The sequence below is a fragment of the Gymnoscopelus microlampas genome, assembly GCF_963454915.1.
Source record: "Gymnoscopelus microlampas genome assembly, chromosome: 16".
Classification (NCBI taxonomy): domain Eukaryota; kingdom Metazoa; phylum Chordata; class Actinopteri; order Myctophiformes; family Myctophidae; genus Gymnoscopelus; species Gymnoscopelus microlampas.
This window is the reverse complement of record NC_139953.1, coordinates 1,711,302-1,730,925: the sequence shown is the minus strand read 5'-3', so window position 1 is coordinate 1,730,925 and position 19,624 is coordinate 1,711,302. Positions and strand designations below refer to the sequence as shown.

Genomic DNA, 19,624 nt, shown 5'->3' with positions numbered 1-19,624 from the left:
CTCTCGCTCTCCTTCTAAAAGAGGATTGCAGATTGTGGGGAAGCTATATTAATAAACACAAACATGGTATTATTCTTTTTTTTTTTATGTGCAAAGGATCAATTGGGTTCCGCTATATCCTAGAGTTACGTTAAAGAAAGCACAAATGACTGATGTTTGCATTTCAGATTTTATTTTTACACTCCCGCTACGTTGCAGCCGTGGACATGATTAGCCTAGTAATCGGCCTTTTCTAATAGTTTGTCATTGTACTGCACTGTAGCCTAACTGTCATACTGTAGCATGCACAACGAATTCAATTCAATTGAGCTTTATTGGCATGAGAAAACATACAGCGAATTTTTTTCAAATAAGGTAGTAAGTCCGTTCATTGTGTACAGTAGGTCTATGTCTGCAGCCCACTTGGTCTCAGTCCCAGTTGTTCCTTGCACTGTGAATTCGCCACCCTGTGGCTGACTGGCCACACTTCACATTGGGAAGTTATATATAATATTGGGCGAAAACTGTCCATTGCCTAGGTCGCATTTTGACATTAACACAGCCCTGCAGCCACCTGTCGCCTTGCGTTTTGGCGATGCTAACAAAGTCAGTTGTCCACATCTGATAGATGTGATTCCGTATGACCTTTTACCTGTTACCATTTCTATTATTTATTTATCTTTGGGACAGCAGTATTACAAAACATATCAGGTAAAAGCAGTTTAAATTGGTCTGCCAAAAAGAGCACTTCAACCATTTTCAACCTTATCTTAATATAATTGGTCCTTACTCATGTTCATTATAACATGGCACAAATTCTGTCTACTGACGGTCTCATTGGTGGGCTGTGGATAGTTCAGAAACCTGCCCACCAATGACATCCTCAATGGGGACTCCAAGCCAATAGAAACTGCTGGCTTTCTATTCCTGGAAAGCTATGATAGACGCCATTGTTCTTGCATTCATAACAAAATTACATAATAAAAAAGGTTGACATCTTGTTTGAAATGAGCAAACCTGCCTTCCAATCATGTCATTGGTAGGCAGGTTTCTGAACTATCCACAGCCCTTCTCTGAGACACAGGCCGAGTAGACAGAAATGGTGACATGTAATACATTCACTGCCAGGGGTTTTCTAAAACAGGCTGTAGCTTCTGCCAGCATGTTTAAGCATTCTGACTAATCTTTCAAGAACAAGAGAATATTTATCTCCAGCTTGATCGATCCCCCTGATAATCACGTAGGGTTTCACTGTGCTTCATGAACAAAAAAAATAAAGTCATCGCGACCTCCCGTTCGATAGTTGAAAATAGCATGTTTCGCTAAAAATACATAGTAAAACACAGGAGTCAAGATAAAGAATATTTCCCAAATACTTTAACCAGGAAGTGAATGGAGCAGTAAATCTTTGGATTGCGTTCTGTGGTTCTGGTTCTGGTTCTCCTGGTTCTGTGTGAAAAACGCTGGAGAAATGACAGAGATGGCAGTGAATGTGATAATGAGCATTAGCACTGAGGACCAATTATATGAAGAGGTGAAGTGCACCGTTAACCCCTTAACTCTGTATTATACTTTGTTGTAAAAGGGTGGTGTACATAAAATATTTCAGCACATTGTGAGCTTGTAGATCTGATACTTTCATCATTTAGTTTACCTTTTACAATGATTGTTCATTGATCGTAATCGAGGAAAAGGTTATACATAATAGTGATATTAATATGAAGTCATAGGCCCAACCCTAGATCATACATGTGTCTGATGTCATTTATCAACTCAGATGCTCCTTTGAAAAAAGCATTTGTTTCTGTTCATCTAACAGCTCCTGTGCGTATGAATCTATTTGGACCAAAGCGTAGCATGAACTTAAGGTTCCCCTCCCCCTGTATGACTCTTCATGTGTCGTCTAAGATGACCTTTCTGACGAAAGCCTTTTCTACAAACTGTACAAGTAAATGGCTTTTCCCCTGTATGAGTCAGCATGTGTTTTTTTAGACTACCTTTTCGATTACAGCTGTGGCCACAAACTATACAAGTAAAGGGCTTGTCCCCTGTATGAGTCCTCATGTGTTGGTTTCGACCACCTACGTCACTAAATTCTTTTCTACAAACTTTACAACTAAAGGGCTTTTCCCCTGTATGAGTCTTCATGTGTCGTCTAAGATGACCTTTCTCACGAAAGCCTTTTCTACAAACTGTACAAGTAAATGGCTTTTCCCCTGTATGAGTCAGCATGTGTTTTTTTAGACTACCTTTTCGATTACAGCTGTGGCCACAAACTATACAAGTAAAGGGCTTGTCCCCTGTATGAGTCCTCATGTGTTGGTTTCGACAACCTACGTCACTAAATTCTTTTCTACAAACTGTACAACTAAAGGGCTTTTCCCCTGTATGAGTCCTCATGTGTTGTGTTAGAGTACCTTTGTTACGAAAGCGTTTACTACAAACTGTACAAGTAAATGGCTTTTCCCCTGTATGAGTCAGCATGTGTGTTTTTAGACTACCCTTTTGATTACAGCTGTGGCCACAAACTATACAAGTAAAGGGCTTGTCCCCTGTATGAGTCCTCATGTGTCGGTTTCGGCTACTTATGTCAGTAAAATCTTTTTTACAATCTTTACAACTAAAGGGCTTTTCCCCTGTATGAGTCCTCATGTGTTTTCTTAGAACACCTTTTTGAATACAGCCGTAGCCACACACTGTACAAGTAAGGGGCTTATCTCCTGTATGAGTCATCATGTGTTTCTTTAGATAAACGTGGTTAGCAAAGCCTTTACTACAAAATGTACAAGTAAATGGCTTTTCCTCTGTATGAGTCGTCATGTGTAATTTTAGACTACCTTTCTCAATAAATCCTTTTCTACAAACTGTACAAGTAAATGGCTTTTCTCCGGTATGCGTCATCATGTGGTTTTTTAGTGAAAATTTTGTAATACAGCTGTAGCCACAAACTGTACAAGTGAGGGGCTTTTCTCCTGTATGAATCATCATGTGTACTTTTAGATGACCATTTGTACCAAAGCCTTTGCTACAAACTTTACAAGGGAAGGGCTTTTCTTCTGCATGAGTTATGTGTGATTTTAGATTCCTTAAGGAACTAAAGCCTTTGCTACAAACTTCACAAGTAAAGGACTTGTCCCCTGCATCGTGGGTCTTTATGTGTGATTTTAGATTCCATAAGGAACTAAAGCCTTTGCTACAAATTTCACAAGTAAATGGCCTTTCCCCCGTATGAGTCATCATGTGCTTCTTTAGATTTCTCTTCACATAAAACAGTTTGTCACAGACTGTACATCTAAAACGTTTCTCCTGTGTGTGACTCTGCATGGAGTGAGTTTCTTTGATTGATTTCAGGTCCTGGGACAGCTTATTGCTCAAAGACGCATGTTGTGTCTTGTGTGACTTCAGTGCGTTTAAGGCTGACTGATCTCCCCTAGTCTTCTCCCAGTCATCACTGTCTTCAGTGTCTGATTCAGAACAGTGTGAAGAGAGGAAACTAGTTGGTTGTGATGGTACCCAGTACTCTACATCAACTTGTGTTTTCATGTGTTGAACTGAGGTTCTGGCTACAGGCTCTGTCTCTCTGTTTTCACTATCATCACCACTTTTCACTGCTAGTAGTGTCTGTGTTGACCCATCAGCCTCCACTGATCTTTGAAGTAGCTCCTCCGGTTCCTCTTCCTGTTCCTCTTTCATCTGTGGAGGTTGCGGTTCTTCCTGGACCAGACTGGAGCTCCTCTCCTGCTGTTCAGGGGAAACCTCTTTACACACAGGGAGGAGCAGGAATTCTTGGAAAAAAAGATACAATGAGAGACGATTATTTTTTTAACATGCTTTCATGCAGTTTTCCTCCGTTGTATGAAAAGCTAGTGTACACACAAACAACAATTCAACAAAGGAAAATATAGTCTTCACACTGGTTAAAAACAGTTTTTGTTGCGCTGTCCAAGTTTCGATCAGTCAGATCTTGATCAGGAATTTACTGATGATCTGACTGATCGAAACGTTGAGGAAACACTTGCATGACTGCAGTTTGACCATCCCCTATGCTGCCTAAGTTCGGGTCCAAAAGACAGTTTTTTCCTGCTATTCCATTGGCCACTGTCTCCCTTCTGTGCTCCAGAGGAGCTGACACCTTGTCCCTGGCGCTGCGGGGCACAGTGTGGGGTACCTTTGTCTTTAAATTATCCATTATCATTTCAATTCCACTCTGCTCAGTGAGCTCACATTATTATGTTGTTAGACTACAAGCAGGCAGAAACGTTATAAAATAGGTAAATAGGTTACAAAATAACTTGTAATGGTAACTGCAGATCCTGTATGTAAAATCTTTATGAAAAAAGCATATAAAACAGCACGATCTGTAGCGTCACATTAAGCTCTTGAGTGAAACATGGATAGCCTATATGAACCACTGAAGACTGTCTAATTACGTGACTGTCTCCATTGTCCAAAACACATGGATATCTCTTGACAAACCAATATTATTATTCATAATAATAATATTCACATTAGTTGCCTAAGCGTAAAGCGCCTCCTTCTATCATCACTGTCGACATCGCTGACAAAAAAGTGAACACATCGGTATGTTTCACACATGTGCTCAATCCTGCACAAAATATCTGATCTAAAAGCATAAAACAGTCGCTGCGTGATGCGCTCTATGCTTGTAGATCAGATCTGTTTTCCCAGCTTTGCAGTGAAAGGGAAAGTGGCTTGGGTTGCCAACTTTTGCGAGAGAAATAAGCAGTCAGATCTATGAACATTTTACTGCATGCTTTGTGTCTGTCTGAGTGTGTGCCCTGTCTCCTATAGTCCATGAGCCAGAGCCCCAAAATTGAGCAATGATTATCGAAAGAGTGGGCAAAACCAAACCTATATTAAATTGTTCATAGGGTCAATACGAGTAAATAAATATATGATAACCTTTCCACAGGAGTAGGTTTTTCATGGTTATCACACATTTTGTTATTTTCCCCATACGTACATGACAGGTGAAAAAAATGACAACATTTAAAAAAAGAGTTATAATGAAACTTCCTGAGTTACATTACTTACATGTAGACAATGATTTATCGTATTACAAGTTTTCTGAAATCGTATATTTGAATATGCAAATTAGGCATTAGGAAAATATGCCCACATTTGCATACCTTTCCTGAATCAACATTGGAACATTGGACAAAGCCAGAGTCAACATACTTATTTCATTTTGTTAAGATGTTGGAGTCAAAGGTTTTTAACGATGGAATATTCAATATCTGGCTCAATTTTGGGGCTCAGGCTCATGGACTAAATGCCTAATTTGCATATTTAAATATACAATTTCAGAAAACTTGTAATACGATAAATCATTGTCTTCCTGTAAGTAATCAACTCAGGAAGTTTCATTATGATAACTCTTTTTTAAATGTTGTCATTTTTTCACCTGTCATGTACGTATGGGGAAAATAACAAAATGTGTGATAACCATGAAAAAGCTACTCCTGTGGAGAGGTTATCATATATTATTTACTCGTATTGACCCTATGAACAATTTAATATAGGTTTGGTTTTGCCCACTCTTTCGATAATGAAATCTTGTCTGGCTCATGGACTACTATATGTCATCATGATTTGTGTAAATAGCATATCTACAAGCTCGAGAGAGAGGGGCGAGTCCAGTCAAAACAGCTGAAAAATAACGTCAGAGTCGGTATAAGTGTAGCTAATTTCATATTTAGAAAATGTTTCAGATAATAATTAAAATAAAAGATGATTTGAATCGAATATTTAGAAAAAGTCATGGAAGGCTGACGTAGTCTCATTTTAATGTTGAATGGCGTCGAGGCCTGGAATTTTGTCATTCTAGGGTCAAGGCCACTTGACAACACCTTTGGTGTTGTCAATTTTGTTTGGGGTACAAAGGCCAAATACTGGGCAGGAAGGCCATGAAACAAAACAACGATTTTAAGTCCACTAAATAATGGATTTAACTTAAAGGTTAAGGATGATAAAAATGTATATAGTAGGCTATAAGTACAGTATACTGTAACTATCAGTGAAAACTAGTCTCTCTCTCTCCCTCTCATATCAAAAGCATCAGCTACCGCTGCATTTTAAGCTGCGCACGACTCATATCAGCCTCAAAATCAAACCTACTATTTACAAATTGACGTTTCAATAGGGGATAACAGGCTGACATCACTCGGCCGCCGCGGCTTTCCCCGCCCCCGGTCGGTATGAAAAACTGTTCCGCGGCTTCTCACCATCGACAAGGTGAGAATAAAGGGGATGAAATGGATAACGGACTAACTTTTCACCGCATTCCCAAATGGAAGCCAGCCAAGTCTCCGACGTAACAAAGAGACGATGCATGGCTTGGTTGTCTGCTGTAGGTTGAGCCGACTACACGTTTAAAAATGTTCCTGAACATGCAAGAGTGTGTTCCCATCATTTTCATTCTGGTGAGTTTAACGTTATGTTTTTATGTTGTGTGTGTGTTAGCACACCTCAGGATGCATGTAGAGAGGGTTATAGGCACTATACGCAACAAGTATTAAATGGTAGGGTACCCATCACTCTGATGCATAAACCAGGAGTGGGCGAGGACATTACAATCCTTGACAAAGTTGTCTGAGCCGAGCATGCTGTGATCTGACCAACTTGTGCACCAGTGTGGTTCTGAAACTAGATGACGAGTAACCTGCTTAATTTATTTGTAATAGTACCTTTCTGCATAGTTTTTCATGTATCTACTGTATATTATCTGTTCCTTTTATATGTACATAGTAACCTGTAAATATTTTCAAATAAACACATTTAGAATCTCAACCACAGAACACTGGTGTCAAAATAACATTGACAGGACAGAAGTGCTTAGGAGAAAACAGTGACATCAGCATGGGCAGTGCGGGGGGAGGAATCTGGGGGGGTTGTATGTTTACTTTGTAAAAAAATTAAAATGAAAAATAAAATATATTTTTTTTAAAAGCATGGGCAGTGCAAGAAGGGCATCAAGGCCACTGTGGCCGTGGAGCATCTATTTTTTCGAGGGCCACACGGCCAAACAGAGGGGCAACGAGAACCATGGCCGCCGTGAAATTCCTGCCCTGATGACGTCTCATCTTTAAAAAGGTGATCAGATGAAAAAGCCACTGCCGTTTAAAATCAGAAGCCGGGGGGAAGGAGTTTTTTTTTTTTTCAGTTATACTGCAAAAAGATTACTGAATGGTGTATGAATTCCTAAAGGGTGACAATTAAATATGTGCAGTGTCACATGTTTTGTGTAAATTGTTACATGACCAGAGCTGTTTAAATGGTGACGAGCTGGCTGCATCAAAGCTCCCAAACAAAAGAGGTTTTTGAAGTATGTTAACATGGGACAGATTTTGGCACACATAATCTTAAAGGGGTCTAGTGATGATATGTGCGTTTGCAATTACTCATAGAATGACTCAATATCCTACATAGAAGTGAATGGGATATCGTTATATTGTAATATTTCATTATTAATTATTGGTACAGTAAAACATCTTGGTAATAGTGATACTAATCACAGATGTGCATGAGGACTTGTACGGCAGATAAAGGTTTTAAATAGTTTCCAGATATTGTCAGATAATATGTATTTCTTTACAGCTTAGGCCACATATAATTCAAGTGGATTTGAGAATTACAGCTTCAAATATACTCTAAATTGAATGTTGCCCAACAGTTACAGTGGTGCTTGGTTTCGGGTTCAGAGCAGAATAAAAGAAAGAGAGCTTGAAACTTACTAAGGTGGTCTTCAGGTTCTTGTTTAAGGTGGTCTTCGGGTTCCTCTTTAATAGAAACAGTCGTGGCTGGAGAACTCATCTTCACCTGCAGACTGGACTCCACACACTGGTCTGGAATGAAGGAATAAAAAAGGAATTAATTATTAAATACCTGATGTGACATGCATAAGGACTTAATAAGGACTATGATGTGACATTAAAAATGACTTTGATGTGACATGAATGAGGAATTTAACAATAAGGACTTTGATGTGACATGAATAAGGACTTTAATGTTGAAAGAGAAGCTGAAAACAGCTTAAAGACTGGACAGTGACGCCAGATTACTTTTAACCAGTATGCTGTACAATATGAACTACATTTGATATCACAATACTTATTATGTTATTATCCAATAACTAAATATGTATCACATTATAACTTGAATCAGTCAAATGTATTTATATAATGAACCAGAATGTTTATTTTACAATAATTAACATAAACAAGGAAAATAAACCATGTTAACCATATTAGATTCATCGGAAACACCCGTCCTTGGTTCTGGTGACTGATATTAGCCTTCTAATACGTGAGGAGATTACTTTTTTCTTTTATTTTTCATATTTTCTTTGGAAAATTAAAACAATTAAATAAAATTAATGAAAAAAAGTAATCGAAAAAACTTTGCCTTCCCTCACGTATTAGGAAGGCAAGATGAGTCACCAGAACCAAGAACGGGTGTTTTTGAAGAATCTAACATGTTCAAAATGGAGTTTGAAGTTATAATGGGTTTGTATAGGGAGGGGCGTGTCTGAAAAATGAATATCAAATATCTAAATACTGAATCAAGCAACTTAAAAACTGTCTGGGGGTTCACAAAAGAGTAGACGATAAAATTCCCCAAAATGTTTTTCAAAGTGAAATATCCGTTTAATTTGTCTGTTGACTGAGTTCCATTTTGTGAAGGTTGCTATTTATCCTTAAATTGCTTATCGTGTTCTGATCCAATGTAGTATTGTAGGTATTTTTCCATACTAGTATTTTTCCACTTTGTTAGCACACCAGGTAGAGGGCAGGTTCCTTCTCTGTATTTTTGTTTGATTATAGGTAAGAGTAGACTGGGCAAATAGTTAGGTTTCTTTTATTGCCATTTTTGGTTGTTAGTTAGGTATATTGCCATTTTTGGTTGTTAATTAGGTATACAGAGTTGGGGGTTCTAAAGTGGTTAGGGAACTGTTTTATTTGGGTTTTGTTTCCCTGGTTTGGTTCCTGCTCGGCCCCGTTTCATTACCTGCACGTGTAGCACCTACTTATTCATTGTTTTGCAGTAATTGTACGTTTAAATCATTCCACTGTAATAAAACATAAGTTTTGGATTGAAACACCATGCCTTTGTTGCGTCCGTACATACCCATTGGGTTATAACAGCAGTAATTTATCCACTCAGCTCAAGTTACTCAACATAAGTAACAGAAATATTGTGATTGATATCACTGGCAATCAGGCTTAAACATACCTATCCTGATTCCTGTACAAATTTACAACAGGTTTAAAACAGTGGTAAATAAAACCCTACATACCTATCTTGTACAACTTTACTACAGGTTGCATCCTCGCATCAAACAGTCCACGTCCCTCGTCCATCACTCGCTGTTCCTCTGACAATGCTGAATATCTTTTGGAGGCCATCTCTCTAGATACTGTAGACCTCTCCCTGTGGTGCTCTGTGGAAATAACCAGTAGAAAGAACTTTTAGTTATCATTCAGTAGCTGTACACAGAAAACTCACCAGCTACCATTGGTGTGTAGATTTCCTCTTTGATTGGGAAATTAGGGAGTCTAACTAGCAACCATGGCATGTGAAATAATTAGAAGCCAACTGCTGCTTTTTAGAATTATATACAATACAATGAATACCGTAATTCCTCTAATAGTGACCTCTATTCAATTAAAAAACGGTCGTCTATTAATGGCCGGGGGCGTTGTTGAAACAAGCACTTTAAAGTTGGTCTTCTAATACAAGCCTCTTTTTTGTCCTTTTTAAAAAAATTAAAAAAAAAAAAAATAGATCTACATTTTTTAATATAGGCCTCTCTCTTATACTGTATATGCCTCCTTTTCAATAAAAACCTGGTACCCGCTACAGTTGAAACAAATAAAAGGCCAGGTCACTATTAGAGGATTTACGGTAGATGAATTTCTGGACATCACAAACATGGATTAAACTATTAGATCACCTTTTAAAGTTAAAGGGATTGTAGGCAAGTTCAGAGATAAACAAAGAAAAAAACTTGTCAAACACCGCCCCTCCAGCAGTTCGTTTCCCCGACCACCAGGGGGTGACGCAGGGGGGACTTCCATAGAGTTAAGGGGACTTCTAAACGGGCCATGCTGAAAATAGGTTGCTTTATTCTGATACAATGCGTGTTACTGCCCGCCCCTGCCGGTTCTCTGAATTTTTATTTTTAAATAGGCTCTTTCATGATTGACCACATATATTAAGTTAAACTAAATTCTATCCAAACGCTATCTTAAAAGTAAATTCTGTGCCTCAAAAAATAAGTTTGAGAGCGTTTTAAAACCGAAAGTAAAGTGTTCACACGGACGCGCACATGCGTGCGTTAATTTACGTCCCGACAAACATAACATAAACATAAACAGAAGGGAAAATACGGATTTCAGAAAGCAGACTGTGTTTCAATGCAGGAAAACACCCCAGCATCATTATATAGTGGCTGATAGAGGGGGAAAAATGCAAAATATATATATATATAAATATGTTGGCTTAATGTTGCCTACTATACCTTTGATGCTGCACTATAGCCATTTTCATTTGACTTTCTAGGAACCCCAAGAATGAACATATGTCGAAAATAAAATATATCGAAAATATATAGGCCCTCTGGGTACCCCAACTTTTATTGGCTCCTCTTGGAGAAGTTGGATTGGAACTAATTGACAGGTGTTAGTTGATACCTTTGTGAACACATTGGTGAAGAAATATATTGGTAAGCATTTATTTTTTACAGATGGCTAAAAAAGGTTGGCACGATAATAATTGGTACAAATGTGATTTTAATGTAATGGCAGCACTGATTTGCATACCAGCATGCCACAGGTACGTGATCATTTTAAGAATAGTTTCATTGTGATCCTTGACCCTCAAAACATAGGTCTAGAGACCTTATTTGTTCAGTTAAAGGAGACATCCGTTCATTTTTAATGTTATCTTTGATGTGTGGCAAATCACTCACCAACGTAGAAATGCCCATTGAGTTACTCCACAGATCCCCCTGTCGACCCCCACCGTTGGCATAATAGGAGGCGCGTGTATAGCCCAAATTCGCCTATTTTAACAAATGCAAAGTCTGTTTTTTTTCTCCTAGCACTCATTGTGGAGTCCCATGATACCCTTACAGGTGCTGAAAGTCCCGACAAGCTAACCGCTAATAACAGAACGAGCTAACGCTTGTTGCTTGTTTCTCTCCGAAACTGGCAACCTGGTGTTGCCAGGCAGAGAGATAAGCAGCCAGCGTTAGCTCGTTCTGTTATTAGCGGTTAGCTTGTCGGGACTTTCAGCGCCTGTAAGGGTATCATGGAACTGCACAATGAGTGCTAGGAGAAAAAAAAAATCACACCCAGTGTGAAGTGGGCGGTGTGTGGTCATCACAACATGACTCACTTTAAAAAAAGGATAAATTACTTTTTTTAAAGTCCATACTGCTATTCATAGGGCTGCACATGTGTCATGTGTTTCGCTAGCCAATCACAGTCCTGAATTTGCAAAGTCAGCCAATCACATTACAGTTAGTGGTGATGACACTAGCTGTAATGTGATTGGCTGATATGAAAAAAGTAGCGATTTGCATTAACAATGGAAGGGTTAGGGGGTACACACATTTTTTGGTCGGTGTCCAAAACTCACTTATAGGGGGGCGGTGTGTGGTCGATTCACTTAAAGAAAAGGATAAATAACATTTTTTTAAGTCCATACTGCTGTTCATAGGGCTGCACATGTGTCATGTGTTTCGCTAGCCAATCACAGTCCTGAATTTGCAAAGTCAGCCAATCACATTACAGCTAGTGGTGATGACACTAGCTGTAATGTGATTGGCTGACTTTGCAAAAGTATAGATTTGCATTGACTGTGGAAGGGTTAGGGGTGTAGACTGCGTTGTAGACTATTGGCCAATCACAGTGCAGGATTGGTCAGTGTCCAAAACTCACTTATAGGGGGCGGTTACACCGCCCCAAAAACAGACTTTGCATTTGTTAAAATATAGGCGAATTTGGGCCTCCTGTGGAGTAACTCAATGGGCATTTCTACGTTGGTGAGTGATTTGCCACACATCAAAGATAACACTAAAAATGAACGGATGTCTCCTTTAAGTGCAAAATTGGCTGAGATATAGTGAAAATTGATTTTTCAATAATGGCAGCACTCATTTGGATAACAATGGTCGATGGGACATTTTGACAACTTTTTACTAATTTAAGGGACTACAACATGAATTTTAACTTTTTCTTCTTTTTTGTGTGTTTTTGGTCTCCCCTACCTCTCTTCTATCCTCAAAAAAAAAAAACAGTTTGAACACTCAGGCTTTCACAGCAAATCTGGGGTTTTCTGTAAATTGGTCTAAAAACGGGCCAAACTGATTTGGTCCCCCTGCCTACGTCACGTCAGGGAACAATTCCTCCCGTTTTTCAGTTCCAACCAAAAAAAAATAAATAATAAAAAATCTTTAAAAATATATATATTTTTCTTATTTTATTTTTTCACTTTTTCCACACAGAACCAGGAGATAACATGCATACAAACTGCTCAATAGCGCCCCGTGCCAAACAGGACAATGTGGTATTGCAGGTGAAAGTGCTTTATAAGCCAGAGAGAAGTTAGTTGGAATGAGTATATCCGAGGCTTGATTTAGGCTCAAACCTTTTGAAAAATGTTTGAGGGACATAAATATATTAAATATTATTTTTATTTTTTTAAATTCATGGTGTAGTCCCTTTAAAGTATATTTCCGGGGGTGCATGAAAACCCCCTCTTCCCACTAGACTACTACAGGCTTTTAGACTCTTAGTCTTGTCAGATTAGTAATAAATGAGTAATAAATGTATCATTATTTTACCTGATAGTGTGTCAGGGAGTGTTGACACATCAGCCTCCTCATATTCCTCTTTCATATGTGGAGGTTGTGGTTCCTCCTGGTCCAGACTGGGGCTCCTCTCCTCATGTTGTGGAGCTTGTGGTTCCTCCTGGACCAGCCTGGGGCTACTCTCCTCATGTTGTGGAGGTTGTGGTCCATCCTGGTCCAGACTGGGGCTCCTCTCCTCATGTTGTGGAGGTTGTGGTCCATCCTGGTCCAGACTGGAGCTCCTCTCCTCTTTAAGCACAGACAGAAGGAGGACAGAAGAGGCAGCATCAGCACAAGAAAATGTTGTTCTTTTTAGATGAGATTTAGGTTCCTTTTTATGGTTTTGTTTTGTCACACCAGTGTTTGCACATTGTGTCCATTTTTTATACGACAAGACTTCTAGAAGGCTCAAGCCGTCTTGACACATAGCTGCCACGTGTGTGTGTGTGTGTGTGTGTGTGTGTGTGTGTGTGTGTGTCTGGAACTAATCAAACAAATTAATAAAAATTACAATTTAATTTAGGCCTGGTGGCGCTATAAAAGACAGATGTGAAAAATGCAGGGCAATGTTTTTTCCTTGGCTTCTATGGAGTGTGCATCCATTTTTTACACAGATCGGTGCAGTTATAGGTAAAAACATGAATTGGCCTGTTATAGCACCACCATGAGGCTGATATGAAAATGTTCAAGTGGCATTTCTTCCTCTGCCTAGTGGAAATGTGCATGCAAAATTGTACGGAAATCGCACGCTGTCTTCATGAATTGAGGCATTTTGTTCAAAACGGAGCACTTCTGCAAACTTTGGAAGTCATTCTTAGCCAATCCGAATGGAATATAAGAAATCTGAAAGACCCGTTTCGTTTAAAGACTGTAGAGATACTGTGTACAGATTTGCGTGATGTTTGAACAAAATCTGTAAGAGTACTGTCAATAAATGTGTTTTGCAAAAAGCAGCCTCCTGGTGGCGCTATAAAAGGCCCATGTGAAAGATTTGGGGCAGGGGTTCTGTTCTGGCATCCAGGGAATGTGCGTGCACAGTTTCGCTGCAAGCATGCCAACGGTGGCGGAGATTAGCTGATCACACACAGACAGAGGGACGGACAGGGTGCAAAACATACTCTCTCACCTCTCTCACCATGCCTTTTGACCTAGCGGAGAGAATTCAATACAATAAACTATTAAATGGGGTGGTTGGGCATTCACTGAAAATCAAATATCTCTCAGGGGTTCTTGGCCTGAAAACATTGAAGACCCCTGATCTAGATGGTGAAAACAATGCCAAATGGGTGGAAAAGCAATCACACAGTGAAACTAAACACAAGCTACTGGTAAATGCAGTTCAGTAGCTTACGTGAAGCTATAGCTTAGCTACATGTAGCTAAAGTAGCCTAGCTACATGTAGCTATGTATCTTAACCACATGTAGCTTCAGTAGCTTAGCGACATGTAGCTAAAGTAGCCTAGCTACATGTAGCTATGTATCTTAACCGCGAACCCTTTTTCTACCCCTTGTTTTTCAGTAGCGGGGGGCGGGGGGCGGGGAGCGGGGGGCGCCCAATGGCTTTTTGATCATCTTGATGATGATGGACCAATTCATAGAACCGCATTCTTTAAAAAAGAATGTTTATAGATGTTTTACTATCAAATACATTGATTAAACACTTTAATCAACCCTATTTTATACTTCGTTGTACAAAGGTGTTGTGCAAAATAACAAAATGTCCCGAAATTATAAAAAAGTTACTCATAAGGCTATCATCATATAATGATTTATTTATATTGACTGTATTGACAGCTGTTTCACTCATCTAATATAACAGTTTATACTTAGGCTGTCGTGAAAGTGTAATATTTAGAGAAATTCTAAGTTTCAAACGCAAATTTTATTTTTAATTTAACCAGTAAAACCACGTTGAGACACAGTCGCAAAAGTAGTGGTGAGACAGCTGTTTCACTCATCTAATATAACAGTTTATACTTAGGCTGTCGTGAAAGTGTAATATTTAGAGAAATACTAAGTTTCAAACGCAAATTTTATTTTTTACTTTGAGACACGTTGAGACACAGTCGCAAAAGTAGTGGTGAATTAGGCAAATGGATATTTATTATATATTTAGACTGCATGTTTCCTTTAAAGTTTAATGCACGCAACTGTTTTCGCCAGATTTCATTTCTGCTGTTTCTCTTGAGCGTGCGTCAGTCGGGCTTCAACAACAAAGCCGTCTGCGCATCGACTTCCGCTGCACTGACAGCGCTCGCCCAGTGTGGGCGGAGCTATCCGTCTAGGATGTGACGTAGGGACTAGGGCGCCCCCCGCTCCCCGCCCCCCGCCCCCCGCTACTGAAAAACAAGGGGTAGAAAAAGGGTTCGCATCTTAACCACATGTAGCTTTAGTAGCTTAGCTATCTTAGCTACATGTAGCTAAAGTAGCTTAGCTACATGTAGCTATGTATCTCAACTACATGTAACTAAAGTAGCTTAACTACATGTAGCTAAGATATAGTTACATGTAGCTTGGCTACATGTAGCTCCGTGTAGCTAGGCTGGTGTTGAACGTCATGTAAGCATGTGTTTACCAACCTGCAGTGTTAGGATGGATGTCCATATCTCCTCTCCTACCGACGTCATGTGTTCATTGATCGACCGCCGTAAACACTCTATTTGACACGTTGGACTTGTCGTTTCTCTCTCCGCCTCCTTTGTTCAACAACACCGTGAAGAATAACACGCTCCTGACTTCCGGTTACGGGGTAACGTGACGTGTTTCAAGCGTGCATAAGAAAGGATCCACCGTTGCCTTAAACTGTTGCTTAAAAAAGCCTTTCGCCACCTGGTGGAGAATGTGTGTAACTGTCACTGAATAAACGATAGATAGATAGATAGATAGATAGATAGATAGATAGATAGATAGATAGATAGATAGATAGTGTTATATTACTCTCATTAGATAGATAGATAGATAGATAGATAGATAGATAGATAGATAGATAGATAGATAGATAGATAGTGTTATATCACTCTCATTATCTAGATAGATAGATAGATAGATAGATAGATAGATAGATATAGTGTTATATCACTCTCATGAGAGGTGCTCTTTATTTCATTAAGCGTAGTGTACCAGATGTTACTGATTGACAGTTTGTTTTGTTTTCTAGTTTTGTTTTCTAGTTTTGACCTGACTTGGACTTTGTCTACTCTAAATCTCTTCGGCAAAAATAGACTTTTTATAAGATCACAACGTGTTGCAACACGACGCGTTGTGAGCTTGCAGATCAGCTATTTTTGGCTAAACCATCCATATAGTTGGGGGAATTAAGCTAAAATAAATGGCCTTGTGAGGCGGTGGATACAAGCACCAAATTTGGTACACACATTCTTTAGGGTGAATCTCACCATCTCAGAGGGGGTGCCCAAATATTCGGACACACTAAATGCTTTGTAAAAGAGAAAATCCAAAATGGCTGCCAGAAATATCCCCTTATGATTCCTTACGTGATATAATTCTGACTTATTGGCTTAATGTGGTAATTACAGTAAAATAGACTAATACATTATTTGGCCAAAGCCACCCATGAAAATTGTGTTAAATATATTTTAAACAACTTTAAACACCAACAATAGGCTTTAAAAAAAACACCCTTCCACATACATCAAAATATACATGATTGTTTTGTTGTACTTTTAAAAGGCCCTGTGAATGATAATCTATAGATAGTATTATTATTACCCATAGGCGCCGATAGGGTGGGGGCTTCGGGTCTAAAGCCCCCACGCTCAACTGATCAGCCCCCTCATGAATGTCAAACATCGGATATATATATTTTTTCCCTCTGTATTCTTATGTTGATTTTTGAACTGTTTGGTTGCTACTATATGTCTATGAAATTAATTCAAGGACCCCAACGGAAACAAGCCTCAAGCGCACGGCGTTAGGTCTGTGCTAAAACTACATTCGGGAGACAGCATGCACGTAAAGACCTCCTGGACGAAGCCTACGTAAAGCCTACGTAAACTACGTAGTGCTGTCCTACTACACAGCAGTTTAAACACCCTTTGCGAATATTGAAATGGATCATAAAAATACCACACACACACACACATATATATATATATCTATATATCTATATATATATATATATATATATATATATATATATATATATAGATATATAGATATATAGATATATATAGATATATAGATATATATATACACATGCTGCTGCGCTGGTTCTATGTGTAGTCCCCACACTCAAATTAGCAACAACTGGCGTGCAAAAGACCTGACTATCGGGCTCAGGCTTATTGGCATGACTGGTAACGCGTTGGGCTGGCGAGTGGAAACTTTGGGTTCAATCCCAGCTCACTGCTTCCACTACATATGCATGAACCCGGCGTTGATAAATTATAGCATGATCCGATAAAAATGCTGTCGGTGACAGAGCCAATTCAGATGTCCTGAAGCAGTCCCCTGTAAATACAACGTTTGAATAATATATTTATGCATTAAATTACATCTACAAGCTTATGAGGCGTTGTGAGCTTGTAGAATAATATATTTATGCATTAAATTACATCTACAAGCTTAGGCGTTGTGAGCTTGTAGATCTGCTATTTTCAAAAGATTTTTTAACCATTCACAGCTGTCACTTTGTGAGAGGAACTGGGGACTTTCATCATAACGTTTAACTATAAAACTTTGAAATTAAGGAAACATATTTAGCTCAGCATCATTTAGTTAACTTGGCACATGCTTCATATTTTTATCAGATTATCGGATCATCCATGAGAGTACAATTTGTAAACTTCGGGTTCATAGAGCATGAACCAGCACAGCCGCTCGCCCTATCCAAAGGAACAGATCTGTAAGCTATCGACACGCCAGGTCGCAGTGCGTTGATAGCTTGTATGTCTTTTCTTTTGCGGAGGCGTCGCCCGTTACACGCCGTAATATATATATATATATATATATAGAGATAGATAGATAGATAGATAGATAGATAGATAGATAGATAGATAGAATTTATATACATTCTGCCACTCCCCAACCCAGCTGGAAACCAATCAAGTGATTGATTGCCAGTCTATATCAAGGCATTTCCCAGTCATACATGTGTGAGATACCATGGCTGCTATACAGCATATTCTAGCTGCTAACCAGCGTCGCCGTGCGAAGCCGGTTGACCTATGTGAACGCATTTCGCCGACAACATTTTAGCCCCCTAAACGTCCTGACGGACCGAGCTATAGAAGCAAAGTACAGGCTGCCCCGTGCGGAGATCCAGCGCCTCCTCCAAGTGGTCTCCCCACATATAAGGAGGCCAACTCGGCGCAACTTCGCCCTCAGCCCGGAGGTGCAGCTCCTCACCTCGCTGCGTTTTTACGCAGTGGGGAGTTTCCAGGAGAGGGTTGGAGAGGGAACCGGCCTCAGCAAGGCGTCGGTGTCACGGTGTGTGGCAGCCGTGACACTGATTCTCCTGCGCCATGCCCGGCACCACATCAAGATGCCCACCACGAGGGAGGAGGTACGCCAGATCCATCAAGGCTTCTACGACATGGCTGGGATCCCCCGGGTGATTGGTGTGGTGGATTGCACGCTGATCCCGCTCCTCAACCCAGCCCTGGAGGACCCGGCCTGGGTCTCTAAGAAGCACTACACGGCCTTGAATATTCAGGTGGTGGTGGACCCCGATGGTCTAATAACAGACATCGTTGCCAAGTGGCCAGGATCCAGCCATGATGCCTTCATGTGGGAGAACTCCGCTGTGGGAGAGAGGGCGGCCAGGGGAGAGTTCGGCGGGAGCTTCTTCCTTGGTGACAGTGGCTACCCCCTCCGCACCTACATCATCACACCCGTGGACGAGCCGGCCTCACCAGCGGAGGCAGCGTTCAATTTGAGTCACTCCACCACCAGGACTCACATCGAACGGGTGTTTGGCAGGTGAAAAGCTAGGTTCCGCTGCATCCACCGCTCCTCGGGTTGTCTTCGCCTATCCCCCCTCAAGTCCTGCCAGGTGATCGTGGTGACGGCAATGCTTCACAATGCTTTGATATTGACTTTAAAACTTTATTTGAATCCACAAATTAATATTAATGTACAGGGAATCAAATGTAACAGGGCTAGACAGTTCATGGGCACCTAAGGGTACATATAGCACCTTCTCCTCCACAAACTGCCTGTAGGAGCCAGTTCTTTATATGCACAGTGTGCTCAATCCCCAGCTCAATCCCTTGTGAGAACATGTGCGTCATGCTAGGGGCGTGACAGACTGAGAAGCACACAGTCTTTAGACCTGGTTTGCGTGTCTTTAATTTGAAACCTAAACAAACCTGGAGTGGACATTCTATTCTTCAACCTGCAACAAGCGTCTATTATTTCAGTCTGTCCAAGGAGTGACTCACACAAATGGGAAAAGTTGTTTTTTAACAAAAGGTGTGAAAATGTGGTCACTACACTGCCTATACAATACCAGCTGAAACAGAACAATATTTAGCAAGTTGTTTGGCTTGCTCTTTGTCATGCCAGCGATTTTCAGGCCACTCGTGGTCAGTTTATATACATGGCCCGGGCTACCAAGTAAGCACAATCTACAGCTGTTCCCAAAGTTTATTGTGGTTCTAAGTAATGGTTGGTACTTTGAATGTTCATCTTGGAAAGCTTGGTCCATGTACAAATCAAAAACACAGCCTACTTCTAGAATCGGGACCTCTTTGTGACTGGTGTCAACCAAAACAACATCAGGTGTATTCGGGATGCTAGCAAAAACATCAC

The 19,624-nt window shown here is 40.0% G+C and overlaps 1 protein-coding gene and 1 long non-coding RNA gene across 2 annotated transcripts; one reads left to right on the top strand and one right to left on the bottom strand.

Moving 5' to 3' along the window:
- Positions 1-1,703: 1,703 nt before the first annotated feature.
- LOC311063475 lies at positions 1,704-12,989 on the bottom strand. The gene is made up of 4 exons (XR_014602595.1): positions 12,848-12,989; positions 9,296-9,439; positions 7,734-7,844; positions 1,704-3,764 (listed from the first exon to the last, which is right to left on the bottom strand). It is a non-coding gene; the product is annotated as an uncharacterized lncRNA (long non-coding RNA).
- A 4,648-nt stretch (positions 12,990-17,637) lies between these two features.
- LOC311062583 (putative nuclease HARBI1) lies at positions 17,638-18,797 on the top strand (the record flags this gene model as incomplete). The annotated part of the gene is made up of 2 exons (XM_084081722.1): positions 17,638-17,717; positions 18,071-18,797. 2 exons carry the CDS (start codon positions 17,638-17,640, stop codon positions 18,795-18,797), a joined length of 807 nt encoding a protein of 268 aa, XP_083937848.1.
- Positions 18,798-19,624: the final 827 nt, after the last annotated feature.